Below are 21,596 nucleotides of genomic sequence, written 5' to 3' on the forward strand. Positions count from 1 at the left end.
AACCCGCAATCCCTAATGCCAGGTGATGGCACCATTAAAGAATAAGGAATCTCATGCCAGCATCTTGGCCTCAGACAGAGCTAGAGCAGGTTTCTCTGTGGTTTCCACTTTAGGGTGCCTAGGGGAGGGGAGACAGGGATCAAGTGAACTTGAATGCAGGGAAGGGACTTAACACACCCCCTCTGCCAGAGAAGCTGCACTTTATCTGTTTCGTATATTAATGTTCTACAGGAATATTTACCTAAAAGAGTGCCCTGCTAGAACAGCCACATCCTCTTATGCAGATAAAGAGACTGAGGTACACAGAGGGCAGTGACCTGCCCAAGGTGCTGGCAGGTAGGGAGGGATGCCCCAAAGTAGACACCCAGACACCTGGCCCCTGCTCCGTCTGCCAGTGCCTCTGTAACACCACGCCATGTCCATTAGCCATGCCGAGCATCTTTCTCTTTGGGAATCATGGGGAGGGAGGACCACCCTTGGTGCCTGTCCCTCGCCAGGGTCCAGGGCACACACTGTCCCACCCAAACCCCCTCATGCTGAGTGCCCCCCTTCCCTAGGGATGATGACCAAGCAGCTCCCTGCCCCCAACAGGGTCTCACACACATGCCTCCATGTGGATGATGAAAAGAGCAGCTCTTTCTAGGTGGAAAGCACAATCCATTCATTCAAGAAGATCAGGAAAATTATAATATAGATCCATCTGTGAGTGTGGTAAAAATTATAGACTGTATTCTTCACTATAATTAAGCTGGTTTTAGTGGGAGCAGTAAGTACATTTGATGGCAATGCTTTGTTCTTTAAAGGTGCATTTGAGACCCAGTGCATCAGAATTAAAACCCTGTGGTGTTAGTTTGGAGCGGCGATGATTTTCCCTGGTGGGCTCAGGGTCCCACGTCTCACCACCAGCCTCCTCTGCTCCCCTGGCTTGGTCCGCCCGTGCAGGTAGGCAGCCTGGGCCGCTGCCTGGGACTGATGGTGGCCTAGATGACCAGCCCTTGGATGTGAGAGTTGGACTATAAAGAAAGCTGAGCACCGAAGAATTGATGCTTTTGAACTGTGGTGTTGGAGAAGACTCTTGAGAGTCCCTTTCACTGCAAGGAGATCCAACCAGTCCATCCTAAAGGATAGCAGTCCTGAATATTCATTGGAAGGACTGATGCTGAAGCTGAAACTCCAATCCTTTGGCCACCTGATTCGAAGAACTGACTCATTTGAAAAGACCCTGATGCTGGGAAAGATTGAAGGCAGGAGGAAAAGGGGACAACAGAAGATGAGATGGTTGGATGGCATCACCGACTCAATGGACATGAATTTGAGTAAGCTCCAGGAGCTGGTGATAGGCAGGGAAGCCTGGCATGCTTCAGTTCATGGGGTTGCAAAGAGTTGGACATGCGACTGAACTGAAGTGACCTTCCTAATACCACAGTTTCTATTGTAACCTTACAGAGTCACCAGAAGTCAACAAAACACATACCCAGGCCCGTGGGTGATTTTGAAAATTTGCTTAAGTGATGCTTATCCGCAACCCCAGGCTCTGCTTTATAACTTGCTTAACCATTTGGGTTTACTTAATTTAACCTCATAAGTAGTGGTTCTAATCCTGTCATCCCGAGTCAGAAGGTCCTGGGGTGTCCCCATGTTCCAGAATAAAGGCCAACCTTGAGTCTGGCATGGACCTGCTTTGCACCTTCTTTGCTAAATTCCTGCTCATCCTGAGCACTCTCCCGGGGCTCCCCCCTCAGCACCCCCTGCACACATTTGTTTCAGCTTGTGTATGGTGTGGAAGTGATGCCCATGTGTCTGACTCCCCAGCTGTGGGCTCTGCGAGATCGGGGCTGTCTCAGTCATCTCATCCCAGAACCTGGAGCATCACACAGTGAGGTTCCATGAATTCATAGATTAATGAGTTCCTCTCAGACGGGAGGTTAAAGTGTCTGCCTGCAATGCGGGAGACCCGGGTTCGATCCCTGGGTCAGGAAGATGCCGTGGAGAAGGAAATGGCAACCGACTCCAGTATTCTTGCCTGGAGAATCCCATGGACGGAGGAGCCTGGTAGGCTACAGTTCACGGGGTCGCAAAGAGTCGGACACGACTGAGCAACTTCACTTTCACTTTCTCAGATGGGAAAACAGATACAGGAGCAGTGAGAAACCCACTGCAGCCAGAGATGTGGATGGGTCTGTGGCAGGATGTGGGCAGCGAGCAAGATGTGCAGAAGGAGTGGGTTTTCGTGGCAGGTCGGTTAAGGAGAGCCAGGAGAGGGGTCGGGAGACAGAGGAGCCCTGAACCCAGCTGCTGAGAGCGAGCTTCAAGGGGAAGGTGAGATGGGTGGTTTCAAAGGCAGCAGAGCTGAAGAAGGATGGGTTTGAGACGCTGCCTCTGGCTTCGGCAACTAGAAGTGACTTTGAGGTGAGTGGAGGGAGTAGGGGGCCAGACGCCTGGTTATATTCCCCAACCACGTCTCCCCTTTGCAGAGCCTCACAGCCTGGGCTCTGGGGACTTCTGCTTACGCTGCTGCTTGCCCTACAGACCCTGAGCCCACCCAGAAAGGCCCCCTTTGAGCCTCCATCCTCACTGTTCGAGGCTTCTCAGGAGGTGTGTCCAGGCTCTGGGGGCCAAGCCTGGACAGGGCAGTGAACTCTGCATGGAGGCGACTCCTCCCCTCCCCTCAAAGCCTGCGGAAAACCCAGACCCAAGGGGCCTGGACTTTGATGTCCCTGACCCCAGGACCTGGTTCCCGGGTGTGCCTGGGGGAAGCCTCAGCCTCCTCGTTTATGAAATACATGTGATTGCACCTGCTTCGCTGAACTGTTGAGACCCTTGAAGGCCTGGCCCCGATGAGGGTCAAAGCTCCAGGGGGCTGAGGTTCAGACTGCTGGCCAGACTCTGGGAGAGGCACTGGGGCTGGAGATGGCTTCTCCGGGCCCTAAAACATCTCATCTCCGTGACTAGGAAAGCTTCCATTTCTGGAACAGAGCAGGATGACCTGCCTCCCTCGGAGCTGGCATTTGTTTATTTAATGAGCTACTTCCCAGCTCAGCGTACCTCTAACAGCTCAGCCACCACTGCTGTGATGCTGAGCCTCCTACAGTAGGAGGGGGAGGAAGCCAGAGGGTTTGTAGGCCTGAGATCCCCCTGGGGTGGCCCTCAGGGCTGTGGGCTTTCCCAGCCTTGGCCAGAGAGCCTCCCCAAGTGCTGGAGCCAACACAGGGAAAAGAAGGCACGTGGGGGTCGGAGAGGAGCTGATACATGTCCATTTGCAACACCTGTGGTTTCATCTGAGGTTGGCCTTCTCTAGGGAGCACCTGTATGTCCAGGTATCTCCCCCTGGAGGTATGTCCTGGTTCCTGGTCCCTTTCGTGCTGCATTTGGATTATTTTCAGAAGGGTTTTCTACTTTGATGTACTGTGGATCTGGGACTGTGTTTCTCAGCTGGGGCTGGCGTTGAAAGATGAGGGAAAGGAGCGGGTGGCCTAGAGAGGAGGGAGGAAGCACCCAGTGGCTCGGGTGGGACATCCCGGGAGGCCTGGTGGGAGTTGCTGAGCTGGTGCTGAACTATCCATGCGAAATGTCTTCCACACTCGTTTGCGTCAGGGCACACAAAGGATGATGTAAGTTTTGCTTCTCTCTTTTCATCATCTTTGACCCAGGTATCCTGGGGAACTAATGAGACATAGTTCTGTAACTGTCACAGTTACAGACTTTCACGTGGCTCTTTGGTGCTTATGTTCATCCATCCATTCATTCCGCATCCAGTGATGCACTGGGTGCCAGGAGCTTGTTCAGGATACAGACTTAGCTCCAATCTTAGCCAGTGCTGTGGTTTTGGAAAATGCCTTACGCTTCTCCATGGCATTGGTGAGTCTGGATGTCAGAGCTTGTGGGCTGGAGAAATCTACAGCATGTGGAGGGGTTGGGCCAGAAAGAGTCGGGGGCTTGAGGAATGTTGAACGTTGTTGACGCACAATGTAAGCTAGGGGTGAAGAGTCAGGACTGAACATCCATGTCGGGATATTTTTTTAAGTGAAAAAGAGTACTGCCAATCTTCATGTCAAGGCAATAGGTGTGAACCAGGACTGTCTAGAGAAACTGGCCTTGGGTGGTCACAATGGAACATGTGGGCCCCCGAGAAGAGTCCACTTTGAAGCCAGACGGCATGACTGAATTCCACCCCCAGTCAGTGACAGACTGGCCCAGGCAGAATCTGTCCCCCCTCTCTCCCTTTCTTCTTCTGTCACGTGGAGTAATGCCTATGCCCACTCATGGGGTTACTGTGAGAATTAAAAGAGGGGGCATTTCCAAAGGGCTTAGGACCATACCTGACATGTGGCACGTGATCAGTAAGTATTGGCCCTTGTTATGTGTGAGCACATGATCATACACACGGAGCCTCGGGTGAGGCAGAAATTGCATGCCAGCAGTAAGTCCTAGAATAGAGACGCAGCCTTACCCACCTCAGTAACGGATACAGAGTCATTGCAGTTTTATGTGCTAAGTTGCTTCAGTAGTGTCTGACTCTGCAACCCCGTGGACTGTAGTCTGACAGGCTCTTCTGCCCATGGGATTTTCCAGGCAAGAATACTGGAGTGGGTTGCCTTTTCCTTCTCTATGGTGTCCTCCTGACCCAGGGGTTGAACCTGCATCTCTTATGTCTCCTGCATTGGCAGGCGGGTTCTTTACCACTAGTGATAGTGATGTCGCTCAGTCGTGTCTGACTCGCTGCGATCCCATGGACTGTAGCCCACCAGGCTCCTCTGTCCATGGGATTTTCCAGGCAAGAGTACTGGAGTAGGTTGCCTTTTCCTTGAGGCCCACAGACACAGAGCAAGGTAGAAACAGAAATGGGACCAGAGCCCAGGTCTCTAGATGCCAAGGCTAGTCCTCCCTACGTCCTGCAGAGGGACAGAAGGGTTATGGAGGGAATCGGTAGGCGTGATAGCCATCCCCCTCTGGGCTTAATGACCTCATTAGCCCTACTTTGATGACAGAGGCCTTGCCACGCTGTCCCATGGAGCCCCACCCCTGGCCCCCCAGACTGCAGCCCTGCCTTGGGGCCCCTTCTCCCACCCCACAGAGGGTGTTCCTTTCGCAGCATCTTCCTGTGTTGAGAATGGAGATGAGGTGCTTAAAGTTCACCAAAACCCTTGCCGTTTTCCCCCTTCTTTTTCAGTAGAAATATATGTTTTAAAAACATAATTAACAAAACTGAGTACACACTCTTTTCAACACGCATGGAACATTCACTAAAGGAAATGATTTTTCTGGGCCATAAAGCGAGTCTCAACAAATTTCAAAGGACTAAAATGATAGAGCATTTTCTCAAGCCACAGTAGAGTCAAGCCAGAAATCGGCAAGAAAATCACAGCTAAAACATTCTCCAAATGTTTGAAAAATCAAGCAACACACATATAACCCTGGATCAAAAAAGAAATGGCAGTGGGGGTTAGAAAATACTTTGAAATGAATGGTGAGAATATGACAAATTAAAATGTGCAGGAAGCAGCCAACACAGTACTCAGAGGGAAATACATAGCCTTCAGATGAATCTATTCACTGTGAAAAAGATCATCAAGCTATACACTTAAGATCTCTACACTTCACTATATATTTATTGAACTTCAACTTTAAAATTTAGTAAAACAGGAAATCATCCAGTTTAGCAAATTCACACTAAAATACAAATGAGTGAGAACATTCAACTATACCTACCTTTTAAGAGAAGGGTATTAAAAGGTATAGGAGAAAATGATTTTTTGCCACACTTTCAAGCAGAATGTCCTTACAGACTGGAAAATTTCAGATGTCCCATGTCAGAGAGTTTGGAAGCCTTTCAAATGAAACAGACCAACCCATCCAACAGGAAGTTGTACAAAAATTGCATTTTAGAAACATATTTGGGTGAAAGAGAGCTTAGAAAGAGAGATGCTGATGAATGATAAGAAGGGGAAGTCTAGGAAAAATAATATCCAAATACATATTTTATAGGTTCATATTAAACGTGGTTGATAGGGACCTAAGGAGCTCTTTACTGGAATCAGCCATACTATTTCTAGTATAATCCTCAGTAAAGATTCTCTTCAACCTTCAGTTGCCTTCCAAATGTATAAGCTCAAGTTGATTTCCCTGTAATTCTATAGAGAGTATAATTCTTCATCATTCTTTCCCTGCCTGCTTTCATCGCAGGTTAGTTGATAGAGTGTCATGATTTAGAGGCTCATCTTAATGTAGCCTTAGTTAAATATTATTAATATTTTCCCCCTCCCTTCTTTTAAATGACTGTCATGTCTGGACCAATCTACTTTGTCAAATAAGGTGCCGGTTTTCTGCAGGTGTATTCTTCCTGGTCAGCTGAGGACAAGGTCTCCTGTCACGGCCATCACAGTGGCACCCACTAGTGGGCAGCGGGCCTAAGCAGAGGCTGTGAGCCTGTGTCCCCAGCTATCAGGTACACGGCCTCTGGTCGATGTTTTCTCTCGGGTTACCCATGCCTTGTTCCTCATCCAAGAGCTCTTAGGGTGTTGGTTGTAATAATCCCTTCACCCTGCCATGGCACTGAGGCTGTCTTCATAGCACACACACTTCTTGTAAATTCTTCCGCTCATGTGATCCCCATGACCACCCTGCAAGGAAGACACAGCCGGACCAGCACCAGCCCCATTTCACAGATGAGAAAGCTGAGGCCCGAGAGGGCCTATGACCTGCCCAGGGTCACACAGCCATAGTTGACAGCTAATATTCACACCAGGATCTTCTAACCCGCCGACTAATACTGTTTTCATTTGTTTGATGATTCTTTTTTTTTTTTTTTTTTTTTTGACTGTGCTGCATCTTTTTTCCTCCAAAGGCTTTTCTCGGTGGTAGGTTGTGGTGCTTGGGCTTCTCATTGTAATGGCTTCTTTTGTTGCAGAGTCCGGGTTCTAAGGTGCTCAGGCCTCAGTAACTGTGGCATGTGGGCTCAGTAGTTGTGACTTCGGGCTCTGGAGCACAGCCTCAGTAGTTGTGGCGCACTGGCTTGGTTGCTCCGAGGCGTGTGGGATCTTCCTGGATCAGGGATCGAACCCATGTCTCCTGCATTGGCAGGCAGATTCTTTACCACTGAGCCACCAGGGAAGCCCTCCCTGTTCACTGATTCCTATCATAAGCGCTAGGGAAGTCCTCATTTCCTAGGTCAGACAGCGATTTTTTTTTTTTTTTAAGAAGGACCCAGTAAAAAAAACAACAGAGAGTGATACTCGCCTACAGGCAGAATCTCCAAGACTGTGTATGTATTGCTGCAGAAACTCAGAAGGCAGACAAACCACCTGCTTTAGGTTCTGAGCGCAGCCACGACTAATCCATTGAATACACATTGGCACTTGCACATGAAGTAAAAAAAAATAGCCCCGTACTTAGGAAAATATGTGTCTCTGGGGATTTAGACTAAGAGTTTTTGGTGTTGGGATTTTAATTTGTTTCACCCCTGGCACCATCCACATGATGCTCTAAGTAGCATTTGAACCTGTGTGTGGTCCAGAAGAGTCGCCTGCATCCCTACCTGCCCACAGTAAACACGATGATGTAACGGAACAAGCCGGTGGTCACCCAGAGCCCCCAGGCCAGCCGCAGTCTTGCTATAGCACTCACAGCTGCTGACCCTCAGCCTTGAGGTCAAGGAGATGGAAGAGCAGGGAGGAGGGCATGGCCCCCCACAGGGTCCCCAGGCATTTGGGGTCTTGGTGGCACTCCTGACCCAGGATCCTGCCAGGATCAGAGAACATTGGCCCCGCCCCCCCATGCAGTCCCCATTTGGGATCTATGCCGGGCGAAGACCCCTTCATTCAACTTCAGCCAGAGGCTGCCGAGCTGGAAGCAGTTACAAGAGGCCGAAACTAGAACTTTCCAAAGACCAGTAAACATCTGCTCCCACTCTCATGCCCCCCTCCACTTTCTCATGCTGTGCCTCGGTTTCCCCCCCAGTAAAAGGGCTGATAACCCTCCCGTGGTTGTTCTTGGTGTTAAATCAGTTAGCGCACAGACAGCCCTGAGTGCAGTGCTTACCACGTTTTGTTGCTGCTGTTAGTTACTAGGTCGTGTCCGACTTTGCAACACCATGGACCCAGGCTCTTCTGTCTATGGGATTCTCCAGGCAAGAATACTAGAGTGGGTAGCCATTCCCTTCTCCAGGGGATCTTCACAACCCAGGGGTCCAACCCACACCTCCTGCATTGGCAGGTAGATTCTTTACCACTGGGCCACCCGGGAAGCCCCTAAGCACCTATTGGCATTTTAGCAAAAGTTAATAATGATGATACACATATCAGCCAATCAGAATCCTCTTGGTGGCCATGGAGCCAGAAGGCCAGCTCTCTGTCCTGCCATTAATCTGCAGTGTGACCTTGGCCACATTATGACCCCCCCAGCCCACCCCGGGGCTCAGCTTTCTCAGTTCTCAAAGGGGCCGAGTCAGAAATGCTGGGTTCTGACCAGCTGTCCCTTTTGGAGGCCTGAGGGAGCCCCACTTCTCGGACCCCTTCAGGGGGACGGCCCACCCACCAGGCCTAGGTCAGGCATGTGGAAATGAAACAGAGAGGGAAGAGGGTGAAGAAGGACCACACACGCAGCGGCTGCAGCCAAGGTTCATTCCAAGCCTATGTTCAGTTACGCATTAAACCACTTAGACTGTTTTTTCCTTTCCAACTGTTTGACCATCACGAAGGCCTGACCTTTTGTTGACCAAGAACTCAGAGCAGGAAAGTGGCACTTATTTAACTGATGGAGAGGGTGGAGCTGGTTTTTCCACAGCAAATATACTGGCTTCATTTTTATTTTAGAATCACCAAGCTTCCCCTACACCCCAAGTATGGGATCTCTCCACTTGAGAGATGGAGGCTCAGGGCACCTCCAGCCTGAGCTAGGGCTCACAGGAGCATCAGAGAATAAGGGGTTGGTGAGACCCCGGGAGTAAAGGGTGTATTACAGACAGTGTATTATTGTGGTGTTGTTGTTGTTCAGTTGCTAATTCATGTCTGGCTCTTTGTGACCCCATGAACTGGGGCCTGCCAGGCTCTTCTGTCCATGGAATTCTCCAGGCGGGAATACTGGAGTAGGTTGCCTTTCCCTTCTCCAGGGGACCTTCCCGACCCAGGGATCGAACCTGGGTCTCCTATACTGACAGGTGGATTCTTTACTGTCTGAGCCACCAGGAGTGAGGGTCAAGGAGGCAGGGTCACCTCTTCATACCCACAGGATTTTCTGGGATCCTGTGACACAGTTGACTATCATCCCCTGAGGGGAGGGGGGGTCTCTGCCCTGCCTGCCTCCCCCACCACTATCTCGTACCCCTTAGAGGAGCGTCCTCCCATTGATTCCTGCCCACCCAATGAAACCCACTTAAGAAGATGAGTCTGTTTCTGACAAATCACGAGACACTCCTTGGGAAAATGGTTCTGGAAGATGATCCGAAGCCTGGCTCCTCCAGTCACTGGGGGTGGAGGACGGGGGCGCAGGGGGGCAGGAAAAAGCCTATCAGGCAGCTGGGGTTTGCTTTCCTTTCCTGGGGCTGCTGCCGCCATTCCCACCCCCACCCCTACTACAGGCCTCCCCAGGAGATGGTCTTAATCACAGGGGAGGGCTGAGGAGAGCGGGGAGAAAGGAGGGCGGGGAGGAGAGTGCTCTAAGCCGGCTGCCTGCCGGGCCCATCTGGAACCACTTGGGCCCACCCACCCGCCTTCAGCCCGTCCCCCCATCCCTGGTCACTAGCCAGGAGGGTTTAGTAGTGTCTGTGGCATCTTTCCCCGTGAGATGGTCATGCAAATCACCCTTCCTTACAAAGTCAGAAACCCTTCTCCACCTTAACTAGGCCTTCTAGCTGCTTCCCCCGCCTTCTCATTTGAAAATATCTACCTTGGGTCTCCACTCCCTCCCCGCCCTCACTACTGGATCCCTAGCCCTCAGTATCCTCCGCTGATGCTGCTCTGGCAAAGGTGAGGCCTGCCAGGCTCTTGGGACTCAGCAGCCCGTGGCCCTACAGCCCACTCCTGGCTCCCTTGTTCTCCTTCGGCCCAGTCCCTTGTGAATCAGTCTCCCCGAGGCTGCTTCCTCCTCCCAGGATCTTTCCTCTGCTGCCTCCTAGCTGTATGTGCGCCTGCCTTCAGTGTCTGACCCCTGCTCTGCAGCCTGCTGCCCCTTGCATGGTTCAGACCCTGCTGTCTTTCTCTTGGACACCAGCCTCAACTGTACCAACTGCTTAACTGGTCTCCCCAAGCACCCAGTTGGCCCCAGCCCCGTGCTGCCCCTGCCCGGGACTCTCTCTGAAATGCGGGTCTCATCAAGGGACTGCCTCGCTGAGCACTTAACCGTGGTTCTCATCACTTCAGGATGTGAGTCTAAGTTCCGAGGCTTGGCTGCCCATGGTCTGACCCCGACCTGCCTGTACACCTCTCACTCCTCCACTTATAGCCTGCACCAGTGAACCCCAAAGTGCAGACAGCCGATCTACTTAGGATTCCTGTTCCTAATTACTTTCATCTTTTTTTAAAAAAAAAAAAAGCAAAATTAAGCTTTGATGATATTTACTGTATAGATTGACAACAGTCCATGAATAAAATTTATAAATAAATATACATATTTATGGGGTATGCTGAAAACATTTTAGTGATGAAGTATACAGTTAGAAGCTTGGTGACCAGCGCCCAGCATCACAGCCCATCTCCCTGCCCATCCTCAGTTACCCTATTCGCATTCTCTGGCAGACGTTTGTACTTAGCATTCCATCCACCACACCAGGCTGAAGTTAGCTGTGGGTGATAGAATGTTCAAACACATACCTTAAAGAAGCCATCCGTTTTTTTTGTTCTCTCATATAACCTACGTCTGGAGGTGAACAGCCCACAGCTGATGTAGCAGCTCCAAAATCATCTGAGATCCAGGCTCTTTGAACTGATTGCTCATGGTTTTCAACTCATGGTTTCCAGCTCATGGTTCAAAATGGCTGCTTGAGCTCCAGCCATTTCATCAGCCTTCCAACTTGCTAGAAGAAGGAAGGGGTGAAGAGAGACATGCCTCGCCTTACTTTTAGGATATTTCTGATTACTAGAGATAAAGAATGGCATTTACTAATGATAAAGGGGTTGATCCATCAGGATGATATCACAACACCAAATCTGTATACACTCCAAGATATATGAAGCAAAAATGAACAGAGTTAGCCAACAAGAACATACTGTATAGCAAGGGAACTATGCTCAATTTATTGTAATAAATTCTAATGGAAAATAACCTGAAAAAGAAAAAAAATAAATATATATATATATATATATATATACTATCTCAATATCTTGCAATAACCTATAATGGAAAATAATCTGAAAAAGAGAATATATATGTATATACATATACATATACATATATATGTATACATATTCTTTTTCAGATTAGTACATATATTATTATATAATATCATTATATATTTTATATATATATATATATATATAGTTGAATCGCCTTGCATACACCTGAAACGCAACATTGTAAATTAATTATATTTTAGTAAAAAATGTTTTAAAGAAAACAATAAACAGAGTTGAAGACAGATATACAAGTTCACGGTCCTAGTGAGAGTCGATATACCTTTCTTAAGAGCCAGTAGAGCAAGCAGACACAAAATCAGTAAGGATGAAGCTGTAAAAAGCGCAACTAGCAAGTTTGACCTAATTGATGGCTGTAGACCATGGCAGCTCACAGTGACAGGATCTACCTTCTCAAACACACGGGAAACGCTTGCCCGAAAATGTTACTTTAAGTAGGTGCGTACACTGCTTCTGCTTCCATGCCCTCTGCTGTCAGTTAATCCTGGCAGAACCCAGCAGGGAGGGGGGCTGGGAAGTGTCATCTGCTCCAGGTGGCCAGGTGCCCACCTGAAATGGGGGCTTCTGGTCCTAAGGCTGAGGGGGAACAGGTGTTGAGGAAGCCAGCAACCTCGGTCCTCCTTGCTCCCTTCCCCTGGCAGCTCTGGTCCCAGCAGCAACGCGTGGTGGATAAGATCTTGGGCTGAGTCAGAAGCTCCTCGTTCTGTTCTGGTTTTACCACTTACTTGCTCTGTGATTTGGACAAGTTATTTAACCTCTCGGAGCCTCAGTTTGTTTATCTAGCAAAACGAGAATAGCTCTGCTTCATACCATCTCATCCATCTGGCATCATTGACTCAATGGACATGAATTTGAGCAAACTCCGGGAGATGGTGAAGGACAGGGAAGTCTGGTGTGCTGCAGTCCATGGGGTTGCAAAGGGTCAGACACGACTGAGCGACTGAACAACTACTGCTTCGTAGGGCTCTTGGGTAGCTGGAACAAGATCAAGTGTGTAAAGCGCTTAGTCCTAGGCTTGGCACGTGATAAGTGCTCAGTAAGTGTTACCTGCACAGAGAGGTTAAGTAACTTGCCTCACGTCACACAGCCAGGAAATGACAAGGCTAGATTTCACATCCAGGCATCTGGCTCCAGGCTAGTTCTGATACTTCTCTGGGGACCTCTGCCACTCCCAGCAGATGGTAGGGCCCCATGGAAGGAGCACAAAATAGGGAGGATAGGAAACCATTAGCCATGCGACTTAGAGTTATGTTAAAGTGTGTGACTTAACTCAGATGTGTGTTAATTTCCTCATTTCTTCTGCAGAAGTTTGGATTAAGTGAGCCCAGAGGTTTCTGCTGACCCTGACATTCCAGAGACCCATGTGGTTCTGTCTTCTCTATCCCTAGTGGCAGAAACTTTGCCATTAGAAATGTATGATTTTAATTAAATCCTGTCATCTGCCTGAACTCCACTTAAAAATACAGTTTCCTTCGGAGCATCATGATGCCTTGGTTTGCAGGTCTAGAAAAGGCTCTGGTGCATGGGTCCAGTGGGTCCCGGCTGGGAGGGGAGGACCAGACCCAGGGAGAGGAGAATGCAGACAGGAGAGGCCGAGCCCACTGGCCAGAGGGTCCCTTCCTAGGTACCTGCATAGTGACCTGCGTGATGACTGCGTAATTGCTCCTGGGCCAGTCGCCTAGCCAACTCCAGCCACTTTTTTATAGGGCTTCCTTTTTTCTCCTTCTGTATTTTTTCTGCCACCCTACCTCTCAGACTAAATTGGAGAAAAATGGGTTTTGCCTTTTTTTAACAAGAAGACAAAGTCTTAAATTACCTTATTTGAGGTCTGCAAATAGAAATCCCAAATAAGACAGCCACCTCTTCTTTTCTCTCTTCCTCTTGCCTTGTCTCAGGAGCCCCTGAGCTTGAAATAAAGTGCAGAGCAATGGGTCTGGAGGAAGTAATCTGGGTCGGATCGGTACCAGTCACCAAGAGTGGGCAAGGCTGCCCGATCGGACAGGGGTGGGAACTGGGGAGAAGAAGACAGGTGGGCAGAACCATGGCCTTGCTGCTCTGGGTCTGGAATAAAAGAGGTCCCCCTAAAGGGGCTATTCCTTAAGGAGCAGCTACGCTGAGTGTCAGCATGTGTGACCAGGGGATGAGAAGCCTGAGGAGGGACCACAGAGGCTGCTGTTGGGACTTAGATGCGAATGAGACCACTGGGCACAGTGACCCTTCACCTTGTCATCCCACTGACACCAGCGCCCAAGGAGCCCACCGGTGGGCATCAGGACTAGGGGAGGGAGCCTGGCTCTGGGGCAAAGACTAGGAGTTCTACGGCCAGCATCCTGGTTTAATCCCTGCCCCAGGCAATCAAAATTAGCCAACCGAGATTTACCTTGTGCTGGGGACTGTGGTCAGCCCCTCACAGAGACCATCCCAACCGAGTCTGCGAGACACCCCGCCATGCAGGCATCGTCATCATTTCCTCCCATCCAGATGAGGATACAGAAGACAAGAGGTTCCCTAACTACCCAGATTCTCACGTGCCTGTGACAGATAAGGGTTGGAACCCAGGGAGCTGGGCTCCAGAGCTCTTGTCTTCCTCCTGCCAAGCCACTCAGCCCGCTGACCCACTTCCTTCTTTGGAAAGTCGATGTGCTGGGGGCAGGTGAGGTGGCCTGGGGATCACTCAGGCCCTTTCTGAGCACGGATGCTCTGATTTGAGGTTCATGCCTCACCTACGTGTGCAAAGGTCCGGCTCAAATGATGCAGGATTCCACTGCAAAGCAGGTGCACTGAGTGTGTGTGTGTGTGTGTGTGTGTGTGTGTGTATGTGCATTCACGCACTTGCATCTGGCAGCCCTGCTGAGACAGGGCAGAGAGTAAGAGCAGAACAAGACTGGAGACTTCTCTGGTGGTCCAGTGGCTTAGAATCTGCACTCCTGATGCGGGGCCCCAGGTTCGATCCCTGCTCAGGGAACTAGATCCTACATACCACAACGAAGACTTCACATGCCACAGCTAAAGATCCCACATGTCGCCAGTAAGACCCAGCACAACCATGGAATTCTCCAGGCTAGAATACTGGAGCGGGTAGCCGTTCCCTTCTCCAGGAGGTCTTCCCGACTCAGGGATCAAACCCAGGTCTCCTGCATTGCAGGCAGATTCTTTACCATCTGAGCCACCAGAAAAGCCTGTTTAAGAAACAAAAGGACGCTGCAAAGTTGGTAGGAAGACTTGCAGGTTAGACTTACGTCAGAGGGGCCAAACCAAGATCCACAGGCCTAGAAAATTCTGTCTGGGTCACCTCCATTGTACGTCTAATGGCCTCTGGGTTTTTCTGTTCTTTGCTCAGGGTTGCACACCCCCAACCTCAGAGCCCCCGGTCAGCCAGGCTTGGGAACCCCTTGAAGGGAACCTCACTGGGGAGCCTGGCTCCGGGCTGGCGAGGCCGCCTCAGTGGACGCCCTGGCCACGCATGTGTCTTCTTTGCAGGCCCGACAGCCATGGCCCATTACAAGGTGGAGCAGGACGACTGGCTGACCGTCTACCTGAAGTATTTGCTCTTCGTCTTTAACTTCTTCTTCTGGGTAAGTGCACCCGGCACGCTCCCCCAGCCCCCAGCACTGAGTGAGTCAAGTCATCTTTGCTGTTTTGTGAGTCATCACTCTGGCGTTGATTTTCTTCTTTTCCAAAGACCACTCAGGGGCAAATTCTGCCTGCTTGAGGGCAAATGTGTGAATTTGTTACTGAGGGGAAATGAAAGATTCAATCCACAGGTTGGCGTGGGCAGCGTCACGGCCTCTGAGAGAAGGATGCTCGGCCTGGCTTGTGTCCCAGCCTCCTCAGCCTGCGGGGTCCACTCTGCCTTCCCAGCCATAACTCGAGGCCCCAGATCCTGGTGGGAAATGCGACGGCCTCTAATAACTGCTTCTTTGTGTTTGAAGCCCATTTGCCTCTTGTGACTCATATTCTCCAGGCCCGAGGCAGAGAGACGCAAGTCCCGGGGTGGGTTGGGGGATGGCAGTAGGGGGTGGTGGGATGTCTCTGTGCTTGAGGGACGGTCTCCATAGTGACCCCGCCCCAGGAAACTGCCCAGACTGGGTCTTCTAGGATCAGAGGGGTCTGTCCACTTGAGACGACTCTCCGGGTAACCGGGAGCAGAATACCATCAGGTGCCCAAAGTAGCCAGGTACTGGAGTGTGTATATCACTTTGTGAGATGGTCTCACTGGACCTGGAGGGCTAGGGTGTGGGCAGCGTGGGCAGCCCTGCTGTGAGCAGCTCATCTGTGCTGGCTCAGGCTGTTGTTCTTTTTCATCAGTAAGTTATAATCGACTCTTTTGCGACCCCATGGACTACAGCGTGCCAGGCTTCCCTGTCCTTTATTGTCTCCTGAAATTTGCTCAAACTCATGTCCATCCAGTCAGTGATGCCATCCAACCATCTCATCCCCTGTCGCCCCCTTCTCCTCCTGCCTTCAGTCCTTCCCAGCATTAGGTTCTTTTCAATGAGTCAGCTCTTCACATCAGGTGGGCAAAGTATTGGAGCTTCGGCTTCAGCATCAGTCCTTCCAGTGAATTTCCAGCTAAACAAAAGTTAGCTCTGCAGTGACAAACCTGCATTTTTGCCTGAGTAATGTGCTCATTCCCCCTCGCTCCTGCCTGGAAAAATCTTTCATGTTATACGGCTCTAAGAGCTCCTTTTCATCTACTCGATGGGATGCTGCCTAGATTCAAATGGAGTTTTGTTCAAATCAACTTCAGATTTTGAATGTGCCTCAGTTTATCTTTTATTGGTGTGTTTCACAGATGCCTGGAAATGGTGTATATAAAGTGCTCGATTCCGTCTCTGCACACAAAAGGCACTCAATAAATGCAGTATTTTGGATACATGAGATGTAGAAGACCCCCAGATGCCACCAGATCAACCTGCCAGTGAGGCTGGGCTAGGTTTCCTTGTTGCCATGGCAAAAAATGCAGTCTCGGAAGCATCTCGGAAAGGCAGAGGCAGAGATGGGCTGTGTCTGCCTTTTCGGTCTTTCACTAAGATGAATGAAATTGCTTAATACGGGGAAGGGTCCTGGCACGGTAGTTAAGGCTTGGTGCACACACCGAGGCAAGGGTTTCAAGGAGTCTTGGAGAGGAGACACGTGATGCTATCTATTCAGTAGTTGAATGATCTGATACTTGTGCAAAATTCCTGAAACAAACCATAAACTCATTTTATTTGCACCTTTTATCTTCCTGGGCAAGTGTTTCCTGGAATAGTGAAGTTGTACAGATGAAGACAGTAGAACAATAAAGTCACGTGGCTGTGATCAGTATGCTCTGTGGGTGTAGATACTTCCGATTCCCAGAGATAAATCCAGTGGGGTGTTTAGGATACTCGCTGAGTGAGGGTTTTTTTTTAAAGAAGAAGTATGCTTTTCCTGATCATGAAAGTCTGATGTATCTACTAATAATCTTAAAATGCTAAAAAATATAAATAAGGAAAAATTGGCCCAGTATCTCACTGTCTTGGGCTGCTGAGGACCCTTAACAAAGGAGCATAAATTGGGTGGCTTCAGACATCAGATATTTGTTGTCTCATAGCTCTGGAGGTCAAAAGTCAAAAGTCAGCTCCCCACACAGACCTCCTGCTCTGAGTTAAAAATACCCCATCCTGGGGGGCCTGGCTAAACACGGCCGGCCTCCAGGGACCCAGTCAGCCGAGTCTCCTCCCCATGTAGGGGATGGTCAGTTTCAAAGGTTCAAGCTTTGAGGTTCTGCCCCCCGGACCCCCTGCAATCTCAGTAGACATGGGACAGACCCCTGGACAGTCTTCCTTCTCCCGCAGCAGAGCCCACCCTCATGCGTTCGGCAGCACACAGGGTCCCTGGGAATTTTCAAGAATTCTCCAGGGAGGGGTCTTGTCCATGAGGACCCCTCCCACACACCCCAGAATCTAGTGGCTGGTCCTCCCCTCGGAGCAGCCCCTCTTATAAGATGATATCAGAGCCAGTGTCTGCACTGCGGGTGCTCTTCACCCCCCAGAGGTCCCCACCTCTTCTCCCTTCCCCATGGAACCTGTGTAGAGCACCAGGGAGGGTCCCCAGACACCCCACTGCCCCTCCTCTACCCCGAGCGCAGCCTCAGAAGGTGCCCTGGACGGCAGAGGCAGATTGATTGGGGTGAACACTCCAAACACTTCCCCGTCAGAACAGTGGTCCTGCCCCGTGCATCTCCTTGCTACACCGTTCAGATTCGGCCGGGAGACAGTAAGAAAGCCCAGGTCCTCTCCATGGGAGGATTCATGGGGACTCCCCTGGATAAAGACCTTATGTGGATCATCCCTTGCGATGCTCATATCAGCCCTGGTGGCCGTACCTCTGTTATCCTCGTCACCAACAGGGAGCAGGCACATTCAGTTCAGATTCCTTCTTGCTGTCTTGTGATAAGCACGCTGGAGCTGACATCCAGGTATTTCTGGTCAACGATAATTGAAAATCCAGTCCGTGGCATTTATTAAGCACGTGCTAAGTGCCAAGCCCTGCTGTTGGCCCTTGGAGTATGTCTATGGACCAAGCTTCCCACGTCCATGAAGCTCACAGCTGAGGGCTCCCCCGGGCTGTGCTTCCACCTGCATCATCCTAGGTAACCTCCCAGTGTCCCGAGGCTGTGAACAGCTTTGTGAGAGCCCCGGTTTACCTAGGGGGAAGCCATCTGCCCAAAGCCCCTGAGCTGTGTGCTTGACCATCGGCTCTGATGTCATCCATTGCCTCCAGCTCTGAGTCCTGCACATTCCCAGTGTCCTGGGGGTACATGCTAAGTCGCTTCAGTCGTGTCCAACTCTTTGCAACCCTATGAACTGTAGCCCTCCAGGCTCCTCTGTCCATGGGATTCTCCAGGCAAGAATACTGGAGTGGGTTGCTGTGCCTCCTCCAGGGGATCTTCCTGGCACAGGGATCCAAACTGCATCTCTTATGTCTCCTGCATTGGCAGGCAGGTTCTCTACCACTAGTGCCATCTAGGAAGCCCATGAGTTAGTGACACAGTAGGGCATGCCAGGAAGACTCAGGCTCAAGTTCTAGCTCAAATTCAGTCTATTGTCTACTGTCATGGTGCTGTGGACTGAGTCGTGACCCATTGGGATTCATGTGTTGAAGCCTCAATCGTCAGGGAGGCTCTATTTGAAGACAGGACGTTTAGGAGGTAATTAAGGTTAAGTAAGGTCATAAGACCTGCCTCTTGAGAAATCTGTGTGCAGGTCAAGAAGCAACAGTTAGAACTGGACATGGAACAACAGACTGGTTCCAAATTGGGAAAGAAGTACATCAAAGCTGTATATTGTCACCCTACTTATTTAACTTATATGCAGAGTGCATCATGAGAAACGCTGGACTGGAAGAAGCACAAGCTGGAATCACGATTGCCGGGAGAAATATCAATAACCTCAGATATGCAGATGATGCCATCCTTATGGCAGAAAGTGAAGAAGAACTAAAGAGCCTCTTGATGAAAGTGAAAGAGGAGAGTGAAAAAGTTGACTTGAAGCTCAACATTCAGAAAACTAAGATCATGGCATCTGGTCCCATCACTTCATGGCAAATAGATGGGGAAACAGTGGAAACAGTGACAGACTTTATTTGGGGGGACTGCAAAATCACTGCAGATGGTGACTGCAGCCTTGAAATTAAAAAACGTTTACTCCTTGGAAGAAAAGTTATGACCAATCTAAACGGCATATTAAAGAGCAGAGACATTGCTTTGCCAACAAAGGTCCATCTAGTCAAGGCTATGGTTTTTCCAGTAGTCATATATCGATGTGAGAATTGGACTGTAAAGAAAGCTGAGAATGGAAGAATTGATGCTTTTGAACTGTGCTGTTGGAGAAGACTCTTGAGAGTCCTTTGGACTTCGAGGAGAGCCAACCAGTCCATCCTAAAGGAAATCAGTCCTGAATATTCATTGGAAGGACTTATGTTGAACTGAAACTCCAATCCTTTGGCCACCTGATGTGAAGAACTGACTCATTGGAAAAGACCCTGATGCTGGCAAAGATTGAAGGCAAGAGGAGAAGGGGACAACAGAGGATGAGATGGTTGGATGGCATCACCAACTCAATGGACATGAATATGAGTTAGCTTCGGAAGTTGGTGATGGACAAGGAGGCCTGGCATGCTGTAGTCCATGGGGTCACAAAAAGTCGGACACAACTGAGTGACTGAACTGAACTGAACTGAACTGAAGATCATAAGAGGCTTCCCAGGTGGTGCTAGTGGTAAAGAATCTGCCTACCAATGCAGGAGACTTGGGTTCAATCCCTGGGTAGAGAAGATCCCCTGGAGAAGGAGTATTCTTGCCTGGAGAATCCCACAGACAGCGGAGCCTGCCGGGCTACAGTCCATAGGGTCACAAAGAGTCAGACACGACTGAAGCGACTTAGCACACATGCACTCACAGGAGGTCATGAAGGTGGGGTCCTCATTCCATAGGGTTGGTGGCCTTACAAGTGGAGAAGGAGCACGCTCTCCAGAGGACATGTGAGGACACAGTGAGAAGACAGCTGTCCGTAGGCAAAGAAGATCCTCACCAAAACTGAATCAGCCAGCACCTTATTTTGAGGACTTCCCACCTCCAAAACTGTGAGAAATGGAAATAAATTTCTGTTTAAGTCGCCCAGCTATGGTGTTTTATCACGGCAACCTTGAACAGGCTAAGACATTAGGCAAATCACTTCATCCCACCGAGCCTCACTGTTTTCATACGTCGTATGGGACTCCCAGTACCTGTAAGAATTAAAGATTAGTATTGAGGAAAACATTTCACACTATTTCTGGCACATACTGGGTGCTTAGCTGCTCTGCGTCGCTACGGTGATTAGACTAAGGGGTTGTGCCTCACCTCCAACAGCTTTCTGTGTCCAGAGCTCTGACTCGATGGCTTTGGGGATCATGACCCATGTAAGCAGTTCATGAGCGCATAAGAAACGCTTCCACGAAGCTAAACTTACCGTTACTGTGTGCTGTGCACTCATGTTTTCTCTCCCACGTCATGGGGGGGTGTTCTGTTCTGTGTTTTAGTGCCAGTTGCTGTTTCTCTTCTTGTTTAGTTGCTAAGTCCTGTCCAGCTTTTTGTGACCCCGTGGACCTCAACCCACCAGGCTCCTCTGTCCATGGGATTCTCCGGGCAAGAATACTAGAGTGGGTTGCCATTTCCTCCTCCAGGGGATCTTCCCGACCCAGGGATCGAACCCGGGTCTCCCTTGTTTCCTGCATTAGCAGGCGGGTTCTTTACCACTGAGCTACCTGGGAAGCCCTTTAGTGCAGGTTGCATCCATCCCACCAAGTTTATCTCACGGCCCTAAATGGTTACATCCCAAAGTTTGAAACACCCAGAGCAATGGGATAGGGGTTGGGGAGGGGGAAGATTCAGGTGCCAGTTATGCAGAGCAAGGTCTTGATGAGATTTTAAACCAAGCCTCCACCAGCTGCCAGCGCAGCACAGTTTGAGGGTTATAAATCATCTCACTCTCAAGCACTCTGTAATTATCCTCACTCCCATTCGGTAGATGATAAAATGTCAGCTGGGCTGGTTCCCAGAGGTCAGTTCTGGGCTTTCTGACTCTGAGTCCACTGCTCTTCCTTCTCCATAGACCACGGACATGTAACTACAGCCTTAGACCCACCTCGCTGATGCTCGTGTGAACTCCCAAATGTCCCCAGGGGTCAGGGTTGAACCCAGATTAAGATGTGTTTTGATGGCATGGGCAGTTTAGACACGCAGAGCATGAAGAATATAAGCAAAACTGAAGTAGCACGGCAATACACACCCACGTTCTACATCTGAGCTCCACCCACCTCCGGACCCCTACCCCCGACTCATCCCATGCCTGCCCCCCATCCTTCACCATCACCTGCCCATGATTCCCCCACCCCCACCATGCAGTTCCGTTAATGCAGAGTTGATCACGCCCATCTCACCAGCAGGATACAGCTCTGGGTCAGGAACCAAAATGCCAGTGTTTTCATGACCCTAAAATGAGCGTGACCCAGGCTTGCTAGGAAATGCTTTACTCGCCCTCCCATGTCCTGCATGGGTCCCTACAGTTTCCATCCCTCTTGCAATGTTGCTCTCTAACTTATTGTTTTAATTAGCTGCTTGGCTGTGTTAATAATGAAGGCTTTCCCAGCCTCCCAGGAGCTGTGCGGGCTGGGAGAACCGGAGAGCAGCGGCTCCCTTCCCTAGAGAGGCGTCTCTGCTCCGGAAGCTCTGTGCTATCCGGG

General features: G+C 50.0%; 1 protein-coding gene across 4 annotated transcripts in view; it reads left to right on the plus strand.

Annotated features, from left to right (window-relative positions):
• The window catches only part of TSPAN11 (tetraspanin 11), a 64,706-nt gene that overhangs the window by 14,562 nt on the left and 28,548 nt on the right, over nucleotides 1-21,596 (plus strand). For all 4 annotated transcript variants that reach the window (XM_065942708.1, XM_065942692.1, XM_065942683.1 and 1 more), the window contains one exon: nucleotides 14,826-14,920. In XM_065942708.1, coding sequence (XP_065798780.1) covers nucleotides 14,837-14,920 — 84 coding nt within the window. In that variant the 5' untranslated portion in view covers nucleotides 14,826-14,836. The remainder of the gene's footprint in view (nucleotides 1-14,825; nucleotides 14,921-21,596) is intronic.

This window comes from Muntiacus reevesi, chromosome 1 (genome assembly GCF_963930625.1).
Source record: "Muntiacus reevesi chromosome 1, mMunRee1.1, whole genome shotgun sequence".
Taxonomy (NCBI): Eukaryota; Metazoa; Chordata; class Mammalia; order Artiodactyla; family Cervidae; genus Muntiacus; species Muntiacus reevesi.